This window comes from Heterodontus francisci, chromosome 1 (assembly GCF_036365525.1).
Source record: "Heterodontus francisci isolate sHetFra1 chromosome 1, sHetFra1.hap1, whole genome shotgun sequence".
Taxonomy (NCBI): domain Eukaryota; kingdom Metazoa; phylum Chordata; class Chondrichthyes; order Heterodontiformes; family Heterodontidae; genus Heterodontus; species Heterodontus francisci.
In genome coordinates, this window is record NC_090371.1 from 266,856,963 (window position 1) to 266,881,836 (window position 24,874).

At 44.1% G+C, this 24,874-nt stretch overlaps 1 protein-coding gene across 1 annotated transcript in view; it reads left to right on the forward strand.

Annotated features, from left to right (window-relative positions):
- Positions 1–24,874, forward strand: part of LOC137376194 (janus kinase and microtubule-interacting protein 1-like) — a 398,950-nt gene that overhangs the window by 196,169 nt on the left and 177,907 nt on the right. The window contains exon 3 of the mRNA XM_068044290.1: positions 8,167–8,664. Coding sequence (XP_067900391.1) covers positions 8,167–8,664 — 498 coding nt within the window. The remainder of the gene's footprint in view (positions 1–8,166; positions 8,665–24,874) is intronic.

A 24,874-nucleotide genomic window follows, 5' to 3' on the forward strand; every position in this document is an offset into this window, starting at 1 on the left:
AATTTTACTTGGAATATAATAAACCACAGTGAATTGTAAATAGTGCATTACTGCAGTGCTGTATCATAATTTATTTTTAATAATTCGCGAGATGTGGGTTCACTGGTAAGGCCAGCATTTATTGCCCATACCTAAGTATCCTTGAGAAGGTAGTGATGAGCTGCTTTCTTGAACTGCTGTGGTGAAGGTACATCCACAGGGCTGTGAGGGTTGGAGTTCCAGGATTTTGACCCATTGACAGTGAAGGAACGGCGATATAGTTCCAAGTCAGGATGGTGTGTGGCTTGGAGCAGGACTTGCAGGTGGTGGTGTTCCCATGCATTTGCTATCCTTGTTCTTCTAGGTGGCAGACGTCATGGGTTTAGAAGGTGTTGTCGATGGAGGCTTGGTGAGTTGCTGCAGTGCATCTTGTATATGGTATACACTGCTACCACACTACATGGTGGTGGAGGGAGTGAATGTTGAAGGTGGTGGATGTAATGCCGATCAAACGGTTGCTTTTCTCTGGATGCTTATTGAGTGTTGTTAGAGCTATCTTCATCCAGGCAAGTGGAGAGTGTTCCATCACACTCCTGAATTGTGCTTTGTAGATAGTGGACAGGCTTTGGGGAAATAGGAGATGAGTCACTCGCCACAGAATACCCAGCCTCTGACCTGCTCTTGTAGCCACAGTATTTATGTACCTGGCCCAGTTAAGTTTCTGGTCAATCATTGGTGACCAACCTTCTCCCCAGGATGTCGATGCTGGGGAATGCCATTGAATGTCAAGGGAAGGTGGTTATACTCTCTGTTGTCGGAGATAGTCATTGCCTGGCACTTGTATGGCACAAATGTTACTTGCCACTTGTCAGCCCAATCATGGATGTTTTCCAAGTCTTTCTGCATGTGGGCGGGGATTACTTCATTCTCTAAGGAGTTGCAAATGGAACTGAACACTGTGCTATCATCTGCAAACATTCCCACTTTTGACCTTATGATGGAGGGAAGGTCATTGATAAAACAGCTGAAGGTGATTGGGCCTAGGAGACTGCCCTGAGAAACTCCTGCAGCAATTTCTGAGGGTTGAGATAATTGGCTTGCAACAACCACAACCATCTTGCTTTGTGATAGGTGTGACTCCAACTAGTGAATAGTTTTTCCCCTGATCCCCATTGACTTCAGTTTTTCTAGGGCATCGACATCTGTCAAATTTTGCCTTGACATCAAGGCAATCACTCTCACTTCACCTCTGGAATTCAGTTCTTTTGTCCATGTTTGTACCAAGACTACAATGAGTTCTAGAACCGAGTGATCCTGCTGCCACCCAAACTGAGCATTGATGAGCAGTTTATTGGTGAGTAGGTGCCATTTGATAGCACTGTCAATGACCCCTTCCATCACTTTGCTGATGATTGAGAGTAAGCTGATGGGGCAGTAATGAGCTGGATTGGATTTGTCATCCTTTTTGTGAACAGGACATAGCTGGGCAATTTTTCACTTTGTCAGGTAGATGCCAGTGTTGTCGCTGTACTGGAACAGCTTGGCTAGAGCTGCAGCTAGTTCTGGAGCACAGGCTTCAGCATTATAGTTGAGGTGTTGTCAGGGCCCGTAGCCTTCGTCGTATCCATTGTGTTCCACTGTTTCTTGATATCACGTGGAGTGAATGAAATTGGCTGAAGACTGGCATCTGTGATTGTGGGAACCTCAGGAGGCAGCCAAGATGGGTCATCCACTTGGCACTTCCAGCTGAAGGAGGTTGGGAATGCTTCGGCTTTTTGCACACAAGTTCACAGCTCTTCCATAATTGAGGATGGGAGTGTTCATGGAGCCTCCTGTTCCCATTAGTTGTTTAATTGTCCATCACCATTCACAACTGGATGTGGTAGGCCTGCATATCTGATCTATTAGTTGTGGGACCGCTTATCTCTTTTTACTGCATGCTGCTTCCAATGTTTAGCATGCATGTAGTTCTGTATTGTAGCTTCACCAAGTTGGTATCTCAGTTTTAGGTGCTCCTGACATGCTTTTCTGCACTCTACATTGAATCAGGGTTTACTTCCTGTTTGATGGTAATGGTAGGGTGAGGAAAATACCAGGCCAGGAGGTTACTGATTATGATTGAATACAATTCTGCTGCTGCTTATGACCCACAGGGCTGCATGGATGCCCAGTTTTGAGCTGCTAGATCTGATCTGAATCTATCCCATTTAACAGGGTGGTAGTGCCACACAACATGATGGAAAGTGTCCTCAGTGTGAAGGCGGGATCTCATCTCATCAAGGCCTGTTCAGTGGTCACTGCTACCAATATTGTCCTGGACATTTGCATCTGTGACAGGTAAATTGGTAAGGACGAGCTCAAGTAGGCTTTTCCCTTGTGTTGGTTTTCTCACCACCTGCCACAAGCCCAGTCTGACAGCTGTGTCCTTTCAGCACGCGATCAGTAGTGATGCTACCAAGCCTCTCTTGGTGATGGATATTGAAGACCCCCAACATTCTGTGCCCTTGCCACCCTCAGTGCTTGTTCCAAGTGATTTTCAACATGGAGGAGCACTGATTCATCAGCTGAGAGAAGGCAGGTTTGACCTGATGAGATTTGATGGGGACCGGAGTCAATGTTGGGAACCCCCAAGGTCACTTGTTCCTGACTGTATACCACTGTGCCTCCACTTCTCTTGGGTCTGCCTTGCTGGTGGGACAGGACATACCTAGGACTGATGATGGGGGAGTCTGGGACCTTGGCTGAAAGGAGTGATTCTATGAGTATGACTATGTCAGGCTGTTGCTTGACTAGTCTGTGGGATAGCTCTCTCAATTTTGGCACAAGGGCCCCAAAGTTAGTGAGGAGGACTTTGCAGGTTTGATCGTGTTGTGTGTGCCTTTGCCGTCTCCTAATTTGATGCCTAGGTTGATGCCTGGTAGTCTGTCTGATTTTATTCTTAGTAAACTTTTTTTTAGTAGTTTGATACAACTGAGTGGGTTACTAGACAGTCAAGAGGGCAATTAAGAGTCAATGTCTGTGTCTATAGTCACATATAGGGAAGACTAAGGATAGAAGATTTCCTTCTCTAAAGGACATTAGTGAACTAGATGGCTTTTAACAACACTCCAGTAGTTACATGGTCACCAATAGCTTTTTTTAAAAATTCCAGATTTATTTAATTAATTAAATTTAAATTACCCAACTGCCATGAATGGAATATTAGTTCAGGTCTCTGGATTACTAGTCCAGTAACATAACAGCTATGCTACACGATTCTAAATAAGTATTTTTGGATGGAACTGCCTGCAACAAAGTTGTACATGGTCACCTGAAAAAGAAGAAATTATAAGCGCCAAGCTAATCCTCAGTTTTGCCTGATCAAGATTGCTATCTGCTGGTGTCCTCATTCCAATGGTAACATGATCTGAAGCAAACAGGACCTGCTACTGTGCCCAGACTGTCTGCTTCCCTGCTTAAACGGGGTTTCCACTGTACTTCTGGTGAAGTTACATCAGTTCCGAGGATGACTTCGGAAGATGAAATTTCCCAGCTTGCTCGTATGACATGTTTGTACCCTGGAAGCCTTGCTGCTGGCCTGGAGTATCAGTTTGCTGTACTCCACAGAAATGTTCAAATTTCAATTCACAGTGTATGGTTAGATATGGAAGAAGTATTTTTGACTGTGGCAACTTAGTGGAAAATACCTGACAGAAGTATAATTCTCTCCGGCCCAGTTCTAAGCAGCTTGTAACAGGCTCATTTTGGCATCCTGCATTTGGTATTAATGGTGTAACCAGGCTTAAGGCAGCTGTGTCCTAATTAGAATCAGAATTTAGGTATCTTCCCCTGGGTCGAGATCACACGAATCAAGATAAACTGTTTGGCATTATTATTATTATTCAACTTTGGAGTCAATTTAACTAGTTCTGAGCTTTTGAATTCCAAGTAATGCTGGCGGTTGGGCCTGTCACCTCTGTTATGTGACCATGTCACAGGGGTTTTACTAGTAAATAAGACGAATAGAAGTCTTTTTTAAAAAGAGCACCCTCTCCATGAAGAAAAAGTGTTTGGTAAAGCCGTTTAATAGTTTGGAAGAGGGAAGAGCTATATGCCATTCTACTTACAATTAGATTACTCTCAAGCAACATAATGATTATTGATGTGATTAAAAAGCTTCCTTGAATGTTTTCCACAGCCTATTATTGGGAATTGGAATGCTTTACCTGAAAAGGTGCTGGAAGCTGATTCCATAAATAATTTTAAAAGCCAGTTGGACAGGTACTTGAAGATGAGGAACTTACATGGTTATGGACAAAAGCTGGGGGTGTGGGACCAAGCTCGACTTTCTTTCAAAGAGCCAGCACAGGAATGATGGGCTGAATGGCCTCCTTCTGTGCTGTAAGTTTCTGACTCTGTGATTCCCTAACAATTTTTAAGAAAATAGAGCCATCTAAAAAAAGTATGGATTTGAGTGGGTCATTCATAATTAGAAGTAATGTTGTGGTTATGGTTTTTGTTTGAGGTACTGATTTAATCATTTTTTCCCCCTTTTAAATGGTCGGCTGAAGGCACTGACTCGTGTTCAGGTATGGTTCCATAAACATTGGCTGTCCTGCTTCTAACTCTGTCCAGGTTGAGACATTCCTGATAGGCGTGGCTCAGTCCTGAACCATACAGTGTATTTATCCACTGAGCCACAGAAGGGTGATGCCAGGTTTATGAAGGACAGTCATTAGAAAAATGTTGTGTGAGTGTTTTTTTGCTGTAATAATATTTGTACAATAATGATAAACCAAGTCTCGCTTTGGTTTAGCAATGACACTAGCCCTGGTTTATAGTCTATAGATTTATATAGATTTATAGAGTTAGTAGAAAGAACAGCTATGTTTTAGGATTTGGGTTAGTATAAGAACCTTCCTAATTTTAGAAACAGGGTAAACTGAAACTTGAGGGTTAGGATTAGAATTGGCAGATGTACAAGCTTTTTTATGATTAGAGTTGGCCAAAACAGTTGCCTTTAGCAACTAGCAGCCAGTCCCTATGCAACAAGACCCAAGATAACCTAGTTTCTTGATGTACCCACTACATTAGTCCAAATAATAATACTGTTAATACTCTAAAATATGATCTTCAGTATACTATAAGATTAACATTTGTGCCACAATAACCTATATGTAATGGGAATTCATTTTTTCTTCTTTGACAATGGTCAGTTAATTTGGGGAAAGATCAAGGTTTTGTGTGTGTGTGTGTTTTGGGGGGTTTGCGAGGGACATACTGCTTCCAGTTACATAGGAGAATGTGCTTAGGATTTCCTCTCTGTGAACCCTAACCAGCAAAGCTGCTGTTCAAACAAACACCAATGCTTATTTCCAGTTCATTTTTTTGATGACACATGTTTGTTTTTATAATTATCACAATTTTTGTACCCCTAAACTGGTCAAGACTGGTCACCTGAGTAATTCAAAATAAAAGCTGTCGTTCTGAGCCTCAAAAACATACTTTAAATCAAATAAAAAGAAGAAACTAGGAAACACAAGCATGAAACAGACTCTACTCAGTTCTCCGATCATTCAGTGGTGATTTGACATGCTTATGGTTCAGGCTGCCAAACTGAATGGAGGAATAGTTTTACTGCACTGACGCACCGGGCACTGTGGAACAGTGCACAATTCCTCGCATGCCACCATGCATGTTTTAGGCATCAAAATTCAAAGTGATCGTTCATCCTAAAACTTGATTTGAATTCTGCAGCCAAATTTAGGGTCACTTTAAGGATATAGCTATACAGCCACAAACTACAGCCATTTCTGCATTGATGCAAATTGGTTTTGATGCACATCAGTGCCAAAGTGGCACTATGAGACATCAAGCACACTAAAGTTGTGAGGCAGCCTCCAGAAAGCTATCTCACATCAGATTGTATCGTAGCAGGAGTTCTCAGCTGGCGGTCTGTGACACCCTAGCAGTCAGCGAGAGGTTTTCAAGGAATCTGCCAAATCAGCATCTTTCAAGAATAAAATATTTTTTAAAATTCCATTCTATGAGTGAGACTGATCACTACCGATGTCAATGGTGTCCTGTATCTTGAATGAGATCTCAAAATCGGCTGTATATCTTTTTACCCACCTGCAAAAAAGAGGGGCAGTTAATTCAATGCACCGATGCGAAGTTGAACCGATATATCGCTGCTGCTGATGTTGGAGGAGAGGAGACTCCGCCCCCTCTCCTCTCCCAGATCCCTGTATGACTATTGACAGTGGGCTCTTTTCCCAGCAGGCCATGCGCTGTGCACTCTCCAGCCGCCATGTTTTAATCTAGTAAGAGGAGCAAGAGGTCGGTGGGGTTTGATGTAGGTTTTGTGGGGTAAATGAGCCGAGAATTAATTCAAGAGTGTTGGCACATTTTCGGGTGACTTCACCTTTCCCTCTTTATTCAGCTGACCTCTGCTTGTCCATGGCAGCTGATTACAGAGCCGGGCATGGGCAGCTGTCGCCAGAAGCTCACAGTCATGGGTCCAAGTCCCAGGGGCATCACTCACCTGAAGTGCGGGTGGCTATGAAAGTTGACCCTTTTTATATTGGGAAATGAGCCTGGAGCTTAGGTGCACACCATATATGGTGATTTACTCTTGTGGGATCTTGCTGTGTGCAAATTTTCTGCTTTTTTAACGATATGTCAGGAGCCACTCTTAACAATTAGTTGTGCTGCATTAAAGGAAGCCCATGAAATGTTTATAACTGTGGAAGGGGATCTTGGAAGCAAAAAGATTGAGAACGGCTATGCTATAGGAACTTAGAAACATTGGAACATGAGTAGGCCATTCAAATGTAGAGCCCTAAAGCTGCCACTTAAAAATATCACCTGCTGAATGGGCACCACCTCATAGCATTTTCTTACAGGAACTTTTGGAAAGGGCATTTAAACTGCAGTACATGTACATGTTGTTAAACTTTAGGTTATTGAAAAACTCTTTACTGCCTAAGAAAGGTTGTCACCAGGATTTCATGAGGTTTGCTTGACTCTAATGTGAAGACCACTTTGTAGTGAGTTGTGTGATGAAATTCAACATTTTGAGTCCTGAAGTACGAAAGCTTTCCCCATATTGCTTATGAATGGGAGAATATTTAATGGTAGTTCTGAAGGAGAATTTTGGAAGTCCAAGAAACTATAAAAAGTTTTCTAAAGAAAGAAAGTCTAGAGGTTATTTACAGTGTCATGTAATTCCCCATCTTAATGTGTTTTGAAAAATTTAAATCAGTGGCATTCAGCACTCAAATGGAGCACAGGTTGAAGTTAGGCCTACAGAATTGCAGTGCTGATTGCCTAACCTGCTCTCCCTTCAAGCATGGCTCCCTGCTGGATGTGTGAACATCTTGTACTTGTTTGAATATCCCTCCAATTGATTCATCCGTTTTCTTTCCCAGAGAGATCTGCCACATCCCCACTTGTCTTCTGAGCTGATCCAGTGTTATGAAGTGGTGTGCATATGTCTCCATTCATTTCTAATCTGTGCTTTGCACTGGCTTGAAAGCTGATATACTCACATACACTGAGTACTCCTTTTAGTCCAACTGGAGCTTCTCCAGACTGGCACCTAAAGCTCAACTTGAGGACTTGCTGTGAAACCAATCCCTGACACAATTCGAGAACCTATGATGAAATCAATGCTGCTTTCATCCTTGTAGAATTCCAGCAGAACATTTCACTTGTACATACAACGGGAAATAACATTGAATCTACCGCGCAATGTGCTGCCCTGTTTACCTTCACAGTATTCCAGGGGTAAATTTTCATTTTGATTTTACTGCTAAAGGGCTACTGCTTTCTTAGAAAGTGTAAACCTTCAGACTACTAGCTATAATATTACTGCTACTAAATTCTCGCTCCTCAGCTTAGTAGCGATGATGGGGCCGAGTAAATTCGTTCTGAACTAGCCTGGCCGCTACAATTATCAGTATCCGTTTCTGTGGCAAGTCACTCTTGACATTGTCTATTCACAGCTTACTTAGACTTCTTTGGTTTCCTGTTCCATGTAACTCTGAAGGCAGGACCGTGAATGGTATTCTACCTATTTCCATTCTTGAAATGTGCAGTTGTCATTAACTAGAATACCTCATTATCATTTGGGAAAAGGCATTACTAATGAGAAGGCAGTATCTTACACTGATTTTGTTTTTTTGGATTGTCTCTTGTCCTGTCCAGGTGAATAAGCTAGAACGGGAAAAAGTGCAAGAAGTGAAGCAAGTGCGGGAGCTGGAGCAGCATAAGCACATAGTGCTTACCACAGACCTCAAGGCCAAACTCCACGAAGAGAAAATGAAGGAGCTACAAACCGTCCGTGAGATCCTGGTGAAGCAGCATGAACAGGAACTAGCCCGCGCAATCAAAATTAAGGACAGCGAAATCCAGCGACTCCAATCCACCGTGAACATACTACGGGATGGGGCAGCTGACAAAGTGAAAACCGCCTTGCTGAACGAAGCCAGAGAAGAAGCTCGGAAAGGGTTTGACGTCGAGCGCACCAAGCTGCAGCAGGAGATAGTAGAGCTGAAGTCCACAAAGAAGCAGGTGGAGGAATCTCTGAACTATATCGTACAAGCTGATAAGAAGAAAGCTTCTGACCTGAGAAGTGCTCACCAGTCACATCAGGATGAGATAACCAGAATAAAGAAAGAGTGTGAGAGAGATATTCGCAGGCTGGTAAGTAGAAAAATCTTAGCTCAGTAACTGTGTGAACTTTCTGCTGCAGGTACCAAGATTAGAATTATACCTCCTTTACTGATTACAGAAGCTGAAATTTGTAAGCTAAAAGCTAAGTGATTTTAAAGCTACAACTTTGATTTCATGCCCCAGATTGAAAATAGTTGCCATCATATTACACATTCGGAATAGTTAGTCATAGTTTGCATTTCATGTTGCTCCAGAAAAACATTTAGTCATCACCACGTGACTGACTACTATTAGATGAGGAAAATGATAAGGCTTGGGTGAAGAGATCTGTTGATTTAAGTCCAAGTTGTATTTTTTAAAGCTAGGTTACATTACCAGAGTTTTTGTTAACCTTTCAAACAAATATATTCTGTATATATATGTGTATAAAATAATTGAGTGCTACTTTTAAATGAGCAGATCACCCTGTGAATAATGAGATAAACAGTAAACAAAACCTCAATTATCTTCCTGAGAGACCTTTTCAACAAATGTTTGCCCAGATTATCCTGGGGACTTACGCTGTTGTAATGATGCAAAAAGAAAGAAGAAATTATGGAGTAAGTAATTTGCGCCACGGCATATTTTCCTGTTGACCTTGACAAAAACAGTGAAGAAGGTGTTTCTCATAACCCGACACTATCACAGTTTTCCTGCATTAAAACCTGTTTTGATGCCGCAGCAACTTAGTCTAAAAAGTGATTGTCTAAGTGACCTAGCACTTGCTGCACAGTTTCAGTATTAATATTGCCTTACCATATGTCCAGAAGCCAATCAATTTGAGACTGCGTTCAGAATTTAAATGACCCTTTCTGTGTTATCCCACAGCACTCAACCTCACATATAGGTCAGAATTTTAGCCTGGAGGAGAGTTCTGTGCGGGGGTGCGGTGGGTGCTGTTGTAAGGTTGGGGAAACCCAGAAGAATAGATTTCCTGGTGTCCTGCAGAATTTAACTGCCGGGCTCCTTTAAGTATAGTTCCCCCACTCCAGCAGCCTCAGGTTTAGAGGCCTTTCAGATGGGGAAGCCTGCTTCACAGAACCAAAGCCTACCAGAGTAGGTAGGGGTACTGGGGGAATGAGAGAGACCTTTTTTCATTTGTTCATGGGATGTGGGCATCCCTGGTTAGGTCAGCATTTATTGCCCATCCCTAATTGCCCTTGAGAAGGTAGTGATGAGCTGCAGTCCATGTGGGGTAGGTTCACCTACAGTACTGTTATGAAGAGAGTTCCAGGATTTTGATCCGGCGACAGTGAAGGAACGGAGATATAGTTCCAAGTCAGGATGGTGCGTGGCTCGGAGGGGAACCTGCAGGTGGTGGTGTTCCAATGCTTCTGCTGCCCTTCTCCTTCTAGGTGGTAGAGGTCGTGGGTTTGGAAGGTGCTGTAAAAGGAGCCTTGGTGCATTGGTGCAATACATCTTGTAGATGGTATACACTGCTGCCTCTCTGCATTGGTGGTGGAGGGCGTGGATGGGGTGCCAATCAAGCAGGCTGCTTTGTCCTGGATGGTGTCGAGCTTCTTGAGTGTTGTTGGAGCTGCACCCATCCAGGCAAGTGGAGAGTGTTCCATCACACTCCTGACTTGTGCCTTGTAGATGGTGGACAGACTTTGGGGAGTCAGGAGGTGAGTTACTTGCCTCAGGATTCCTAGCCTCTGCCACTACCAGTCGCATCTTCCCCTCCCTTCCCCTGTCAGCATTCCGAAGGGATCGTTCCCTCCGCGACACCCTGGTCCACTCCTCCATTACCCCCACCACTTCGTCCCTGTCCCATGGCACCTTCCCCTGCAATCGCAGGAGGTGTAATACCTGCCCATTTACCTCCTCTCTCCTCACTATCCCAGGCCCCAAACACTCCTTTCAGGTGAAGCAGCGATTTACTTGTACTTCTTTCAATGTAGTATACTGTATTCACTGCTCACAGTGTGGTCTCCTTTACATTGGGGAGACCAAGCGCAGACTGGGTGACCGCTTTGCAGAACATCTCCGCTCAGTCCGCAAGCAGGACCCTGATCTTCCGGTTGCTTGCCATTTCAACACTCCCCCCTGCTCTCATGCTCACATCTCTGTCCTGGGATTGCTGCAGTGTTCCAGTGAACATCAACGCAAGCTCGAGGAACAGCATCTCATTTACCGATTAGGCACACTACAGCCTGCCGGACTGAACATTGAGTTCAATAATTTCAGAGCATGACAGCCCCCCATTTTACTTTCATTTTTAGTTATTTTTTCTTCCTTTTTTCTTTTTCTTTTTTTTTTACATTCTTTTTTACATTTTTTACAATCCTTTTTTTGCATTTATTTCATTTCATCTTAGTTTGTTCAGTTTGCTTACCCACTGTTTTTTTTCAGGTTTGCACTTGCTGCTGTTCAATATTCAGTGTATTTACACCTAATCTGTACTAATGCTTTGTCTTTCAACACACCATTAACATATTGTTTGCCTTTTCTCCGTGACCTTTTGGTCAGCTATGTGGCCTGGTCCAATCTAGACCTCCTTTGTTATCTCTTGCCCCACCCCCACCTCACTTGCTTATAACCTGTGACTTTTCTAATATTTGTCAGTTCCGAAGAAGGGTCACTGACCCGAAACGTTAACTCTGCTTCTCTTTTCACAGATGCTGCCAGACCTGCTGAGTGGTTCCAGCATTTCTTGTTTTTATTCCTAGCCTCTGACCTGCTCTTGTAGACATGGTATTTATATGGCTACTCCAGTTCAGTTTCTGGTCAATGGTAGTCCCTCGGATGTTGATAGTGGGGGATTCAGCAATGGTAATGCCATTGAATGTCAAGAGGAGATGGTTAGATTCTCTCTTGTTGGAGATGGTCATTGCCTGGCACTTGTGTGGCACGAATGTTAGAATTAGAATTAGGATTAGAACATTACAGCGCAGTACAGGCCCTTCGGCCCTCGATGTTGCGCCGACCATCTGACCTACACTATTCCATTTTCATCCATATGTCTATCCAATGACCACTTAAATGCCCTTAAAGTTGGCAAGTCTACTACTGTTGCAGGCAGGGCGTTCCACGCCCCTACTACTCTCTGCGTAAAGAAACTACCTCTGACATCTGTCCTATATCTTTCACCCCTCAACTTAAAGCTATGTCCCCTCGTGTTTGCCATCATCATCCGAGGAAAAAGACTCTCACTATCCACCCTATCTAACCCTCTGATTATCTTGTATGTCTCTATTAAGTCACCTCTCCTCCTCCTTCTCTCTAACGAAAACAACCCCAAGTCCCTCAGCCTTTCCTCGTAAGACCTTCCTTCCATACCAGGCAACATCCTAGTAAATCTCCTCTGCACCCTTTCCAAAGCTTCCACATCCTTCCTATAATGCGGTGACCAGAACTGCACGCAATACTCAAGGTGCGGCCTCACCAGAGTTTTGTACAGCTGCATCATGACCTCGTGGCTCCGAAACTCGATCCCCCTACTAATAAAAGCTAACACACCATATGCCTTCTTAACAGCCCTATTAACCTGGGTAGCAACATTCAGGGATTTATGTACCTGGACACCAAGATCTCTCTGCTCATCTACACTACCAAGAATCTTCCCATTAGCCCAGTACTCTGCATTGCTGTTACTCCTTCCAAAGTGAATCACCTCACACTTCTCCGCATTAAACTCCATTTGCCATCTCTCAGCCCAGCTCTGCAGCCTATCTATGTCCCTCTGTACCCTACAACACCCTTCGACACTATCCACAACTCAACTCAACTGTTACTTGCCATTTATCAGCCCAAGCTTGGATATTGTCGTGGGAGGTTGGGGGGGGGGATGGTTCCTGTGAAAATGAAAGCACACTGCCTCATTATAATATTTAAACAGCCAACCCACGTTCTGCGAGAGGGTTACTTACCCATCTCTTGCCTCGGTTCTGTTAAAGTGGGTAGTGGGCAGGTTCGAGGCAGGTTTGTTTCCTGTTCCAGATTTTTATGCATTTTAACCTCTGACATGGAGTTAAGATTCAGCCTGTATTTTCTATTAACTCTAATATGCTTATTGATTAAAATTATATCAATCAGTGGATGCACACATAGCTCAAAAACATTTCAAGCCCATATACTCAGAGGAAAGTCAGCATAACATGATGTAAAAGCTTACTGTCCACAAAGATTTGCGATCTTCAGTATCATTCAAAACCCAGAACCTTTCAAAAGTTTAAAGACTCAAGGTTGCCTTGCTTAGCTTGTTTTATGGCCACTAATTCCACAAAAATAAAATCCAGAAATAATCTTTTTCCTAAATTCTTCCTAATTTATAATGTAACAACTTGGAGTAGCCTGAATTTATAGATTACATATAGCAGTGAAAGTGTATACCATCAACAAGATGCAGTGTAGCAACTTGGCAAGTCTCCTTCACAAGCACCTTCCAAACCCCAGGCTCTACCGCCAAGAAGGACAAGAGCAGCAGATGCATGTGAACACCACCCCAAGTTCCCCTCTAAGCCACGCACCATCCTAACTTAGAACTATATCGTCGGTCCTTCATTATCGCTCGGTCAAAATCCTGCATCTCCCTCCCTAACAACACTGTGGTTGTACCTACACCACCTCTGAAGGGCAATTAGGGATAGGCAATAAATGCTGGCCCTGCCAGCAATGCTCACATCCTATGAATGAACAAAAAAAAGTGACAAAAATCTCCAACCTCGAAAAAGGACAGGACACCTTAAGCTAATCATCCTTCCTCTTAGGCAGTCCCTGGGGATTGAGAATGACTTACTTCCACTCCGGTTCGATGGGTTCTGCGATGGCTGATAAGTCCAATGTGTGATCTGCAGACTCTGCCACATGACAAGCACTTGGTGCTTTAAAGGTCAGGTAGATGAGTCATTTGGAGGATTGTGCATTTCCTCCGACACCTCGACTTTACCACTGCATATTCTCGACAAAGTCCCTCGAGGTGTATGCTGCCTTCCCGAACAACCTAAAATAGTCATAGATCAGAGCTTATTTAAGAAGTTCCATTCGCTGAAACCCCCCCCCTCAGCCCTGGCTGCTGCCATCATTTCAACAACAACTTTTATTTATTTATATCGTGCCTTTAATGTAATAAAATGTCCCAAGGCGCTACGCAGAACTGATTATTAAACAAAATTTGACACTGAGCCACATAAGGGGACATTAGGACAAATCACCAAAAGCTTGGCCATTGAGGTAGGTTTTAAAGAGCATCTTCAGAATAGATAGAGAGGTGAAGAGGTTTAGGGAGGGAATTCCAAAGCATAGGTTCTAGGCAACTGAAGGCATATCTGCCAATGGCGGAGCTGTTCAGCTTGTTAGATGACTGGATATAGAAGCACTGGAGAAAATGCAAAAAAGATTGACAAGGATGTTGCCAGAACCGCGAGGGTTCACATTTAGAAGCGCCACTAACCAAACCCTTTCAATGTTTTACAATAATTCTTTTGGAGGAAAGTCATGAGGTTAAGTAAAACTCTTCGTTGCTCTGCAGGAAGAATCTCATTTAGGAATCAGACGCTGGGCTGTAAAAGAAATGATAAAATAATGCCGAAATGTTTAAAATGCAATTAGTAGAACCAAGGGCTGAATTTTCGCTTTGGGGGCGGTAAGCAGGAGCCGGGACTGTCTCCGGGTTCCAAATCCGCCCCCGCAGGGGAAACAGTAACTCATTGGTATTTTCACCTGAATGCCCCCTTAATTGGCATGGAGATAGGTTCCCCCTGCAATTAAGGGTGGCAGGCAGGCTCTTGAAGCTGGAGGGGCAATCAGAGGCCTTCCAGCTTGAGAGGAGCAGCAGCCTGCAGTAAAGGATTAGTAACTGAGAGGGTGCTTCAACATGAAGGCAGCCAGGGTGCCCTCTAGAGGGCAGTCTATAACTGCACCCACACCCAGGCAGGCAGGGCTGTAGGGATGCCTGGAGTGTTAGCGCACTCTGGCCTGCTGCTGGCTGCCCACCTCTAGGTAGTTAAACTGTCCCTATCATTTCAGGAAACTGGAGCCCTACTGGAAAATCCCATTCAGCCTCCTTTTAAGTATTGTTAACATGGCTCTTAATGAGCTTAATTGACAACCCACATCGTGGGAGCAGGCAGCCCTGCTGGACCCCAAACCTGCCTCCGAACAAATGGCCGGCACCTGGCAATGGTGTCGGGAAAATTAGCCACTGGCTTGTGCCGCTATTTTGGGGACCCATCCATCACTATTCCCAACCGCGGGGGGGCCTGAAAATTCAGCCCAAAATCCCATCTCAGACACTGTCCTTCCTCCATACTTAGTGCCACCGAGTGGATTGATTGTAGACTAAGATTTTCCTTATGGTGATAAGATTACCAACATCAACCACAGAATTAAAGAAGGGTATTGTATGCAAAGTACCTTTCCTAAAGTTGGTCTTCAAAAAAACCCAAAAAACTTTATATAAATAATCATTGCACAGGTAACTATGTACAGGTAGATCTTCCTGTTATGGAACCTGGATATATTAGATCACCTGGGTGCAGCATATAGAGGAAAATTGGGCAGGGAAGATTACACACTGATAATGGATCCCATCTGTTTTCATCCATTAAATTAAATTGAACGGATAGAGCGTAATGTACAATCTGGACGGTGAGTGCAGCCTGTGGAGTTATACTCTTGTGGGAAATTCAGTGGCTTGAGGAGAGGAGAAGAGAAAATTAGTGATAGAAATTCAGAATATGTAAAAATGAATTTTTTTTTCCTTTTAAAGCTGTTCTGGCCCATTCCACTCAGTATTTCCAGCAGATGTTTGTATCATTCTTGCTAAATTAGGAATTGAAGATGTAAGTAGTTCTTTGTAGTCTTGGAAAAGATCTTTGATCAAGCAATTCCTGGTAGCTGTGGGTGGATCTTCCCAGAACGATATCGTCTGGAGCCTTGTTGGAAAATCACTGCTGCTTTATTGATCATCTATTGATACTAATGCACAAACAATTCACCCATGAACATCTCTAAGGCAGCTGCTCTGTGTGAGGCCACACAAATGGCACTGGTCCTCAGAAACTTCTTCTGTCTATGTCTGCTTTACCATTGTGCCTTATTTTGCCCACAGCACTCACTACCTTCTCAAAATTAGCAGTGGCTTTCTTTGTGATCTCGGCCCATTACCCATTCCTGTCATCCCTGACATCTCCACAAAATTCTCCTTCATTACCATTCCTAGGTAACAACTCCCACAGGACAGCCCTCACGTTTTATTCATTCATGGGATGTGGGCATCACTGGCCAGGCCAGCAGCATTTATTGCCCATCCCTAATTGCCCTCGAGAATGTAGTGGTGAGCTGCCTTCTTGAACTGCTGCAGTCCATGTGGGGTAGGTACACCCACGGTGCTGTTAGGAAAGCAGTTCCAGGATTTTGACCCAGCGACAGTGAAGGAACGGCGATATAGTTCCAAGTCAGGACGGTGTGTGACTTGGAGGGGAACTTGCAGGTGGTGGTGTTCCCTTGCATTTGTTGCCTTTGTCCTTCTACTTGGTAGAGGTCGTGGGTTTGGAAGGTGCTGTCTAAGGAGCCTTGGTGCGTTGCTGCAGTGCATCTTGTAGATGGTACACACTGCTGCCACTGTGCATCGGTGGTGGTGGGAGTGAATGTTTGTGAATGGGGTGCCAATCAAGCGGGCTGCTTTGTCCTGGGTGGTGTCGAGCTTCTTGAGTGTTGTTGGAGCTGCACCCATCCAGGCAAGTGGAAAGTATTCCATCACACTCCTGACTTGTGCCTTATAGATGGTGGACAGAATTTGGGGAGTCAGGAGGTGAGTTATTTGCCTCAGGATTCCTAGCCTCTGACCTGCTCTTGTAGCCATGGTATTTACATGGCTACTCCAGTTCAGTTTCTGGTCAATGGTAGTCCCTCGGATGTTGATAGTGAGGGATGGTAATGCCGTTGAATGTCAAGGGGAGATGGTTAGATTCTCTCTTGTTGGAGATGGTCATTGCCTGGCACTTGTGTGGCGCGAATGTTACTTGCCACTTATCAGCCCAAGCCTGGATATTGTCCAAGTCTTGCTGAATTTCTACACGGACTGCTTCAGTATCTGAGGAGTTGTGAATGGTGCTAAACATTGTGCAATCATCAGCGAACATCCTCACTTCTGATATTATGATTGAAAGAAGGTCATTGATGAAGCAGCTGAAGATGGTTGGGCCTAGGATACTACCCTGAGGAACTTCTGCAGTGATGTCCTGGAGCTCAGATGATTGACCTCCAACAACCACAACCATCTTCATTTGTGCTAGGTATGACTCCAACCAGCGGAGAGTTTTCCCTCTGATTCCCATTGACTCCAGTTTTGCTAGATGATGCCATACTCAGTCAAATGCTGCCTTGATGTCAAGGGCAGTCACTCTTACCTCACCTCTTGAGTTCAGCTCTTTTGTCCATGTTTGAACCAAGACTGTAATGAGGTCAGGAGCTGAGCGGCCCTGAGCAGGTTATTGCTAAGCAAGTACCGCTTGATAGCACTGTTGATGACACCTTCCATCACTTTACTGATGATTGAGAGTAGACTGATGGGGCGGTAATTGGCCGGTTTGGACTGACCTGCTTTTTGTGTACAGGACATACCTGGGCAATTTTCCACATTGCAGGGTAGATGCCAGTGTTGTAGCTGTACTGGAACAGCTTGGCAAGGGGCGTGGAAAGTTCTGGAGCACAGGTCTTCAGTACTATTGCCAGGGCCCAGAGCCTTTGCAGTATCCAGTGCCTTCAGTTGTTTCTTGATATCACGCAGAGTGAATCGAATTGGCTGAAGACTGGCATCCGTGATGCTGGGGACTTCAGGAGGAGGCTGAGATGGATCATCAACCCGGCACTTCTGGCTGAAGATTGTTGCAAATGCTTCAGCCTTATCTTTCGCACTGATTTGCTGGGCTCCCCCATCATTGAGGATGGGAATATTTGTGGAGCCACCTCCTCCAGTTAGTTGTTTAATTGTCCACCACCATTAACGGCTGTATGAGGCAGGACTGCAGAGCTTAGATTTGATCCATTGGTTATGGGATCGCTTAGCTCTGTCTATCACATGCTGCTTATGCAGTTTGGTTTGGCACGCAGATAACCTGGTGAAGCTACAACACAGGACTGACACCTCATATTGAGGTATGCCTGGTGATGCTCCTGGCATGTCCTCCTGCACTCTTCATTGAACCAGGGTTGGTCTCCTGGCTTGATGGTAATGGTAAATTGGGGGACATGCCGGTCCATGAGGTTACAGAATGTAGTTTAATACAATTCTGCTACTGCTGATGGCCCACAGCACCTCGTGGATGCCCAGTTTTGCATTGCTAGATCTGTTCAAAATCTAAACCATTTAGCACGGTGGTAGTGCCACACAACACGATGGAGGGTATCCTTAATGTGAAGGCAGGACTTCATCTCCACAAGAACTGTGCAGTGATCACTCCTACCAATACTGTCATGGACAGATGCAGCTGCGGCAGGCAGATTGATGAGGACAAGGTCAAGTATGTTTTTCCCTCTTGTTGGTTCCCTCACCACCCAGTCTAGCAGCTATGTCCTTTAGGACTCGGCCAGCTCAGTCAGTAGTGATGCTACCGAGCCATTCTTGGTGATGGACGTTGAAGTCCCCCACCCAGAGTACATTCTATGCCCTTGCCACAGTCAGTGCTTTCTCCAAGTGCTGTTCAACATGGAGGAGTACTGACTCATCAGCTGAGGTAGGGCGGTAGGTAGTAATCAGCAGGAGGTTTCCTTGTCCATGTTTGACCTGATGCCATGAGACTTCATGGGATCCAGAGTCAATGTTGAGGACTCCCAGGGCAACTCCCTCCTGACTGTATACCACTGTGCTGCCACCTCTGCTGGGTCTGTCCTATTGGTTCTACTTTTGCCCATATCAGTGTATCCAGCACATTTCTAACAGTAGCTTCTCTGCTCATTACACAATGTGCCTCAAGGTTTGAGCCTTGGTCCCTTAATTCCTCATTTACGCATGTTGTCATGTGTGACGTTACCAGTGAGGATGGAATCAACTTCCACATGTTTCCTGGCAACATCCAACTCTACTTCTCTATCACCACCTACTCTTCACGACCACTATCATGTTCGATTGAGGATGAGCCAAGATTATCTTCAGCTGAATATTGGCAAGATCAAAACAATCTATAAGGGCTCCTTCTAATAACTTCACTCCCTTGGCCCCAAATTCATGCCTCTCCCTGTCTGTTTGCTCAGTATCAACCATATTTGTCATTTTGATTTTCTGAACAATGCTAAACTTAAATTCAGTCCAACATTCAACCTCCACAACATGATCTGATTTCAACCTTACCCCGCTCTCACTGTTGCTGCAACTTTTATCGACACGCTTGTTAACTCCAGACTTCTCCAATACGCTGTTCATCAATCTCATGAAGTTTCATTGCACACAAACTTTGAACTCATCCAGAATTCCACCTCACACATCCTGTCCAGCACTTGCCTGTCCTCATCCCCCAATGCATTGATTTCAAAATCTTTGTCCTTGCTTACAAATCTCTCCAAAGACCCATTCTGCAACCTCCTCTATCTAGCCCATGCCTTTTGGCTCTCTGACTTTGGCCTCCTATACAATCTGCTCTCCCTCTGCTTGCACCATTGGTGGCAGACCCTTCAGACATCTTGGCTTACTCTGTCGAATTCCCTCCCTAACCTCTTTCCCATGGTACTTCCCTCCCCATCTTTGAAAACATCCACAGGTGCTACCTCCAACCATTTTGATCATTTCCTCATCTCTCCTCTTCTGCTGTTTGAGATCGATTTCTATGTGAAGCACCTAGAAATATTTACTGTGTTAAAGGTGTTGCATACATGCAAGCTGTTGCAATAGATAAGCATATTCTTACATATGATGCTCTTTTATACACAGCGGTACTCAGCCAGTACTGACTGCAAGGAGACAAGCAGCTCCCAAATCAGTATGCAGTAACAGGAACAATACTTAGCTCTGTTCTCGCAGTGCAGACTGAACTAACAGCCAGTAGCTAACATCAGCCAAGCGCACTCGAACCTTTACTTAGCCTCAAATGTCCTGTCTCCTTAGGGCTTGAGGCAATCTGCCAATTTCCAGCAAAAGTTTGCTTTCAAATATAGAAATGGAAGACATAGAGTGCATTGTGTGAACGTAAAATACATTACTCCAAGGCTACGCATTTGCATTTTAGTTAACACAACAGTTTCAGTCTCACTGCCCAACTGGACTAATTATTAAGCTATAGGATAGTTCACCAGGGAGCAGGGAACAGGCTCGATCCATCACACCTCACCAGGGAGTGACAAAATGTACATTGAAATTACTTCCCATGGACCTTTCTGTTCCAAATTCCTCTGCATTTGATTACTGCTAGAGTAAATGGTAGGGCGTAAACCGATTTTTAAAAATTTGAGCAAGGCTCAGATGTTGTTCCTTCAAATCATTGTGTTGCCTGGCATAGAGTTCCACTGCTAGGCCACATGAAGGAAAATTGGGAGGCCTTCATCATACTGACATAGATTTTCCACCCCCCATCCAAACAGGAAAGATCGCAGGCTGCCCCTTCACTGTCCTGCCTTGTGTAAATCATTTAGGTGCAGGTGGGTCCAGGCATCTGTCCTTCCCGTCTGCCGCTGACCCCAGCAAGAAAAGCAGGATGATTATAGGACCTCTGTAGAGAATGCATTACAAAGGGTTATCCACTTTTACAGGAGAAAGTGGGCCAAATGGAAACTCTTGCTCTTAAGTCCCCCATTTACCTTCTTTTACTGGCCTTGTGATTCATGGTGTCAGAGGTCCGTTTCCCCCCTTACTGATCATTCTTGACTTTAGGATTTTATAAAGGACAAATTGCACGGACACAGGGTTGGGCTGAACCATACATTTCTCTATTTAAAAAAAACAACACCCCTCCTAAAACCCTGTTACAAAGACCTCTAACTAATCTAAAGGACACCACACGGCACCTTGATTGGTTAGTCCGATTTAAATCCCTCCATGATTTAACCTCGGTGCTCACTCAGGCACAAGTCACCACAACTTATAAAATAAACCTTTTGAAAAACTACAGGCAAAACACCAAATTCACTCAATTCAAAACCCAAACCCTCCGAGGATTTGGTTGCTACACTTAAAATTGTTTTAAAATTCATAGCCCCAAATACGCCATGGATTTGGCTGATCACTTACAATCCCTCCACGCAGTTGGTCCTTCCGGTGCGAATTGTAGGTCCACGAGCCAGGTTGACCGTTCCTGACCCTCCTTCTCGACTGCAGCACCCACAGAACAAACCCCTTCAAGATTTGACTGAAAAACTTACAATCACCCACACGGCAGGTCGTTACCAATGTTGATGTGGGCCTGGACCTGAGAAGACCAGTCCCTGTCCTTCTTCACATAACTTCAGCTCCAAACCCTTCGATCTTATCCTTTTTATGATGATCCTTATTGAAATAACATGAACACATCTCCTGAAGCCATCCTGCTGAATGGTCAGAACTTAGCACCTTTTAATCTCTTTCCTCTGTTACCTGCCTGGTCCAGACAGATCCATTTAGTGCTGATGTGGTTTCACCGCATCGCCACCGCCTCCTTGTCAGAAGTATACCCTCAACAATAGCTTGAATTTATTTAGTGCATTTAGCTACTCTCTTCCTTTTGATATACCTATAAAAGCTCTTACAATCTGTTCTTATATTACTGGCTAGTGGTGTTCAACATGGAGGAGTACTGATTCATCAGCTGAGGGTGGGGGGCAGTTGGTGGTAATCAGCAGGAGATTTCTGTGCCCATGTTTGACCTGATGCCGTGAGACTTCATGGGTTCCGGAGTCAATGTTGAGGAATTCCAGGGCAGCTCCTTCCCGACAGTATACCACTGTGCTGCCACCTTGGTGGGACAGGACATACCCAGGGATGGTGATGGTGGTGTCTGGGACATTGCCTGTAAGGTATGATTCCGTGAGTATGACTATGTCATGCTGTTGCTTGACTAGTCTGTGGGACAGCTCTCCCAACTTTGGCACAAGTCCCCAGATGTTAGTAAGGAGGACTTTGCAGGGTCGACAGGGCTGGGTTTGCCGTTGTCGTTTCCGGTGCCTAGGTCGATGCCGGGTGGTCCATCCGGTTTCATTCCTTTTTATTGACTTCGTAGCGGTTAGATACAACTGAGTGGCTTGCTAGGCCATTTCAGAGGGCATGTAAGAGTCAACCACATTGCTGTGGGTGTGGAGTCACATGTCGGCCAGACCAGGTAAGGACAGCAGATTTCCTTCCCTAAAGGACATTAGTGAACCACATGGGTTTTTACAACAATCGACAATGGTTTCATGGCCATCATTATACTAGCTTTTAATTCCAGATTTATTAATTGAATTCAAATTCCACCTTCTGCTGTGGTGGGATTTGAACCCATGTCCCCAGAGCAATACCCTGGGTCTCTGGATTACTAGTCCAGTGACAATACCACTACGCCACTGCCTTCTTGTCAGAAGTATACCCTCAACAATAGCTTGAACTTATTTAGTGCATTTAGCATAAAATATATGCCAAGACACTTTACAGATAAATTGAAGAACACACCCATTTGTCTGTACGACAATGGCTGCACTTCACAAGTCATTTATTGTTTGTGCAGCACTTTAGGTCAGAAAGCACTATATGAATGCACTGATGTCCTAATGTTCTCCTGCAGCAGTGTGGAGTGTACTTCAGCCAGTTAGCAGCTCAGGTGATTCAAAGCCACAAGGCATAGAATGTTTTCTTATTTGGTTACAAGTATTCATGTTTCACTGCTTACTGTTTTCGTGTGAACTGAAAGCAAAAACCTATCCAGCACACAGAAACTGTAATTTCTCTCGACCTGCTAGCCGTCTGAGGGTTTTTGCAATGTTGGTTACACAGCAGAGTGGCACTTTTTATCCTGGTATCCAAAATCAGAATCCTATGGCATTTCAAGGTCAAATTCAGTAGCAAGCCCAATCATATTCTACGGCAAGAGATTGTGCAGGCCATTGTTCTGTCTCAGTGTTCCCAGCACACACCAAAAGCGTGTAGCAGGAAAAGCCTGTGATTATCTGTCCATTAAAGTGAATGGGAAAAAAACCACGGGCTGGGATGCATAATTTCCCAATACGCACTTTCAGTAGCAGGGGTGTGAAGCAGAAATCTCCCCACTAGGTTCTGCAGTACATCACCCAAGTGGCCGACTGTAAAATAAAAAGTCTAGCAGCAGCAATTTGTTAACTAAAAAGGTACAAATTTAGAAAATGCTTAAACTCTCTCTTTTTCTGCTTTCCATGATCTCATTTAGCTTAATTCTCTCCCCTTACGTATATAGTCACTCATTTTTTTCTATAAAGTTTAATTCCATCAATTCTAACTTTCTCTTAAAACCTAAAGTTGATATCAAAAATAATTCTGTTCCAGCACCCTCTTATTTTTAACCTATTTCAGTTCTGCTCAAACCTTGTAGATGATTCACTTAGTCTGCTTTCCGACAACTTTGTGGATAATATATGTTATGTTTTTGAGAGGTTTGAAGTAAATTTATTGAGAAAATAAAAATTGTGCCGGGAAAAAGTGCAATCCCAGTGCAAGTGCTGGAAAAGTGTGGCAGGTTTTCATTTAAAAATGCATGCATTCTGAAGCCTTTATGAGCCAATTTCTCATCCTTACAACGCCTTGATAATTCATAGACTAAAGCAGGTCCTTAGGGCAAACTATCATTTCAGTGTTAATAGATTTATAAATTGTAAGTAAATTCTGAGATGTCAGTTCCTTTCTCAGTTAGTCACAATATTTCCCTCAAATAGAGCACAGTGGAATTTGGTATACATCCCGGTCTTCAATTTCTTCTTTTTCACAGCATTTTCATGCTCGGGCTGCCACCATTTCGGATATCTACAGCTACTATTTTTTTTAATTGACCTGACTAACCATAGTACTGGATATCAACAAGGTTAAAAAGTGTAAAAATGATGAGGCAAGTAAGAAAGTAACATAGAAACATAGAAAATAGGAGCAGGAGTAGGCCATTCGGCCCTTCGAGCCTGTTCCGCCATTCATTATGATCATGGCTGATCATGCAACTCAGCAGCCTGTTCCAGCTTTCGCCCCATACCCTTTGATCCCTTTAGACCCAAGAGGTATATCTAACTCCTTCTTGAAAACATACAAAGTTTTGGCCTCAACTGCTTTCTGTGGTAGCGAATTCCACAGGCTCACCACTCTCTGGGTGAAGAAATTTCTCCTCATCTCAGTCCTGAAAGGTTTACCCCATATCCTTAGACTATGACCCCTGGTTCTGGACTCCCCCACCATCGGGAACATCCTTCCTGCATCTACCCTGTCAAGTCCTATAGAATTTTATAGGTTTCTATGAGCTCCCCCCTCACTCTTCTGAACTCCAGCGAATATAATCCTAACCGACTCAATCTCTCCTCATATGTCAGTCCCGCCATCCCAGGAATCAGTCTGGTAAACCTTCGCTGCACTCCCTCTATAGCAAGAACATCCTTCCTCAGATAAGGAGACCAAAACTGCACACAATATTCCAGGTGTGGCCTCACCAAGGCCCTGAATAATTGCAGCAAGACATCCCTGCTCCTGTACTCGAATTCTCTCGCTATGAAAGCCAACATACCATTTGCCTTTTTTACCACCTGTTGGACCTGCATGCTTACCTTCAGCGATTGGTGTACAGGAACACTCAGGTCTCGCTGCATATTCCCCTCTCTCAGTTAATAGACGTTCAGATAATAATCTGCCTCCCTGTTTTTGCTACCAAAGTGGATAACCTCACATTTATACTGCATCTGCCATGCATTAGCCCACTCACTCAACTTGTCCAAATCACCCTGAAGCCTCTCTGCATCCTCCTCACAACTCACCCTCCCACCCAGTTTTGTGTCATCTGTAAATTTGGAGATATTACATTTAGTTCCCTCATCTAAATCATTAATGTATATTGTGAATAGCTGGGGTCCTAGCACCGATCCCTGCAGTACCCCACTAGTCACTTCCTGCCATTCGGAAAAAGACCCATTTATCCCCACTCTTTGTTTCCTGTCTGCCAACCAATTTTCTATCCATCGCAATATACTACCCCCAATCCCGAGCGCTTTAATTTTACATGCTAATCTCTTACGTGGGACTTTGTCAAAAGCCTTCTGAAAGTCCAAATAAACCACATCCACTGGCTCCCTCTCATCAACTCTGCAAGCCACATCC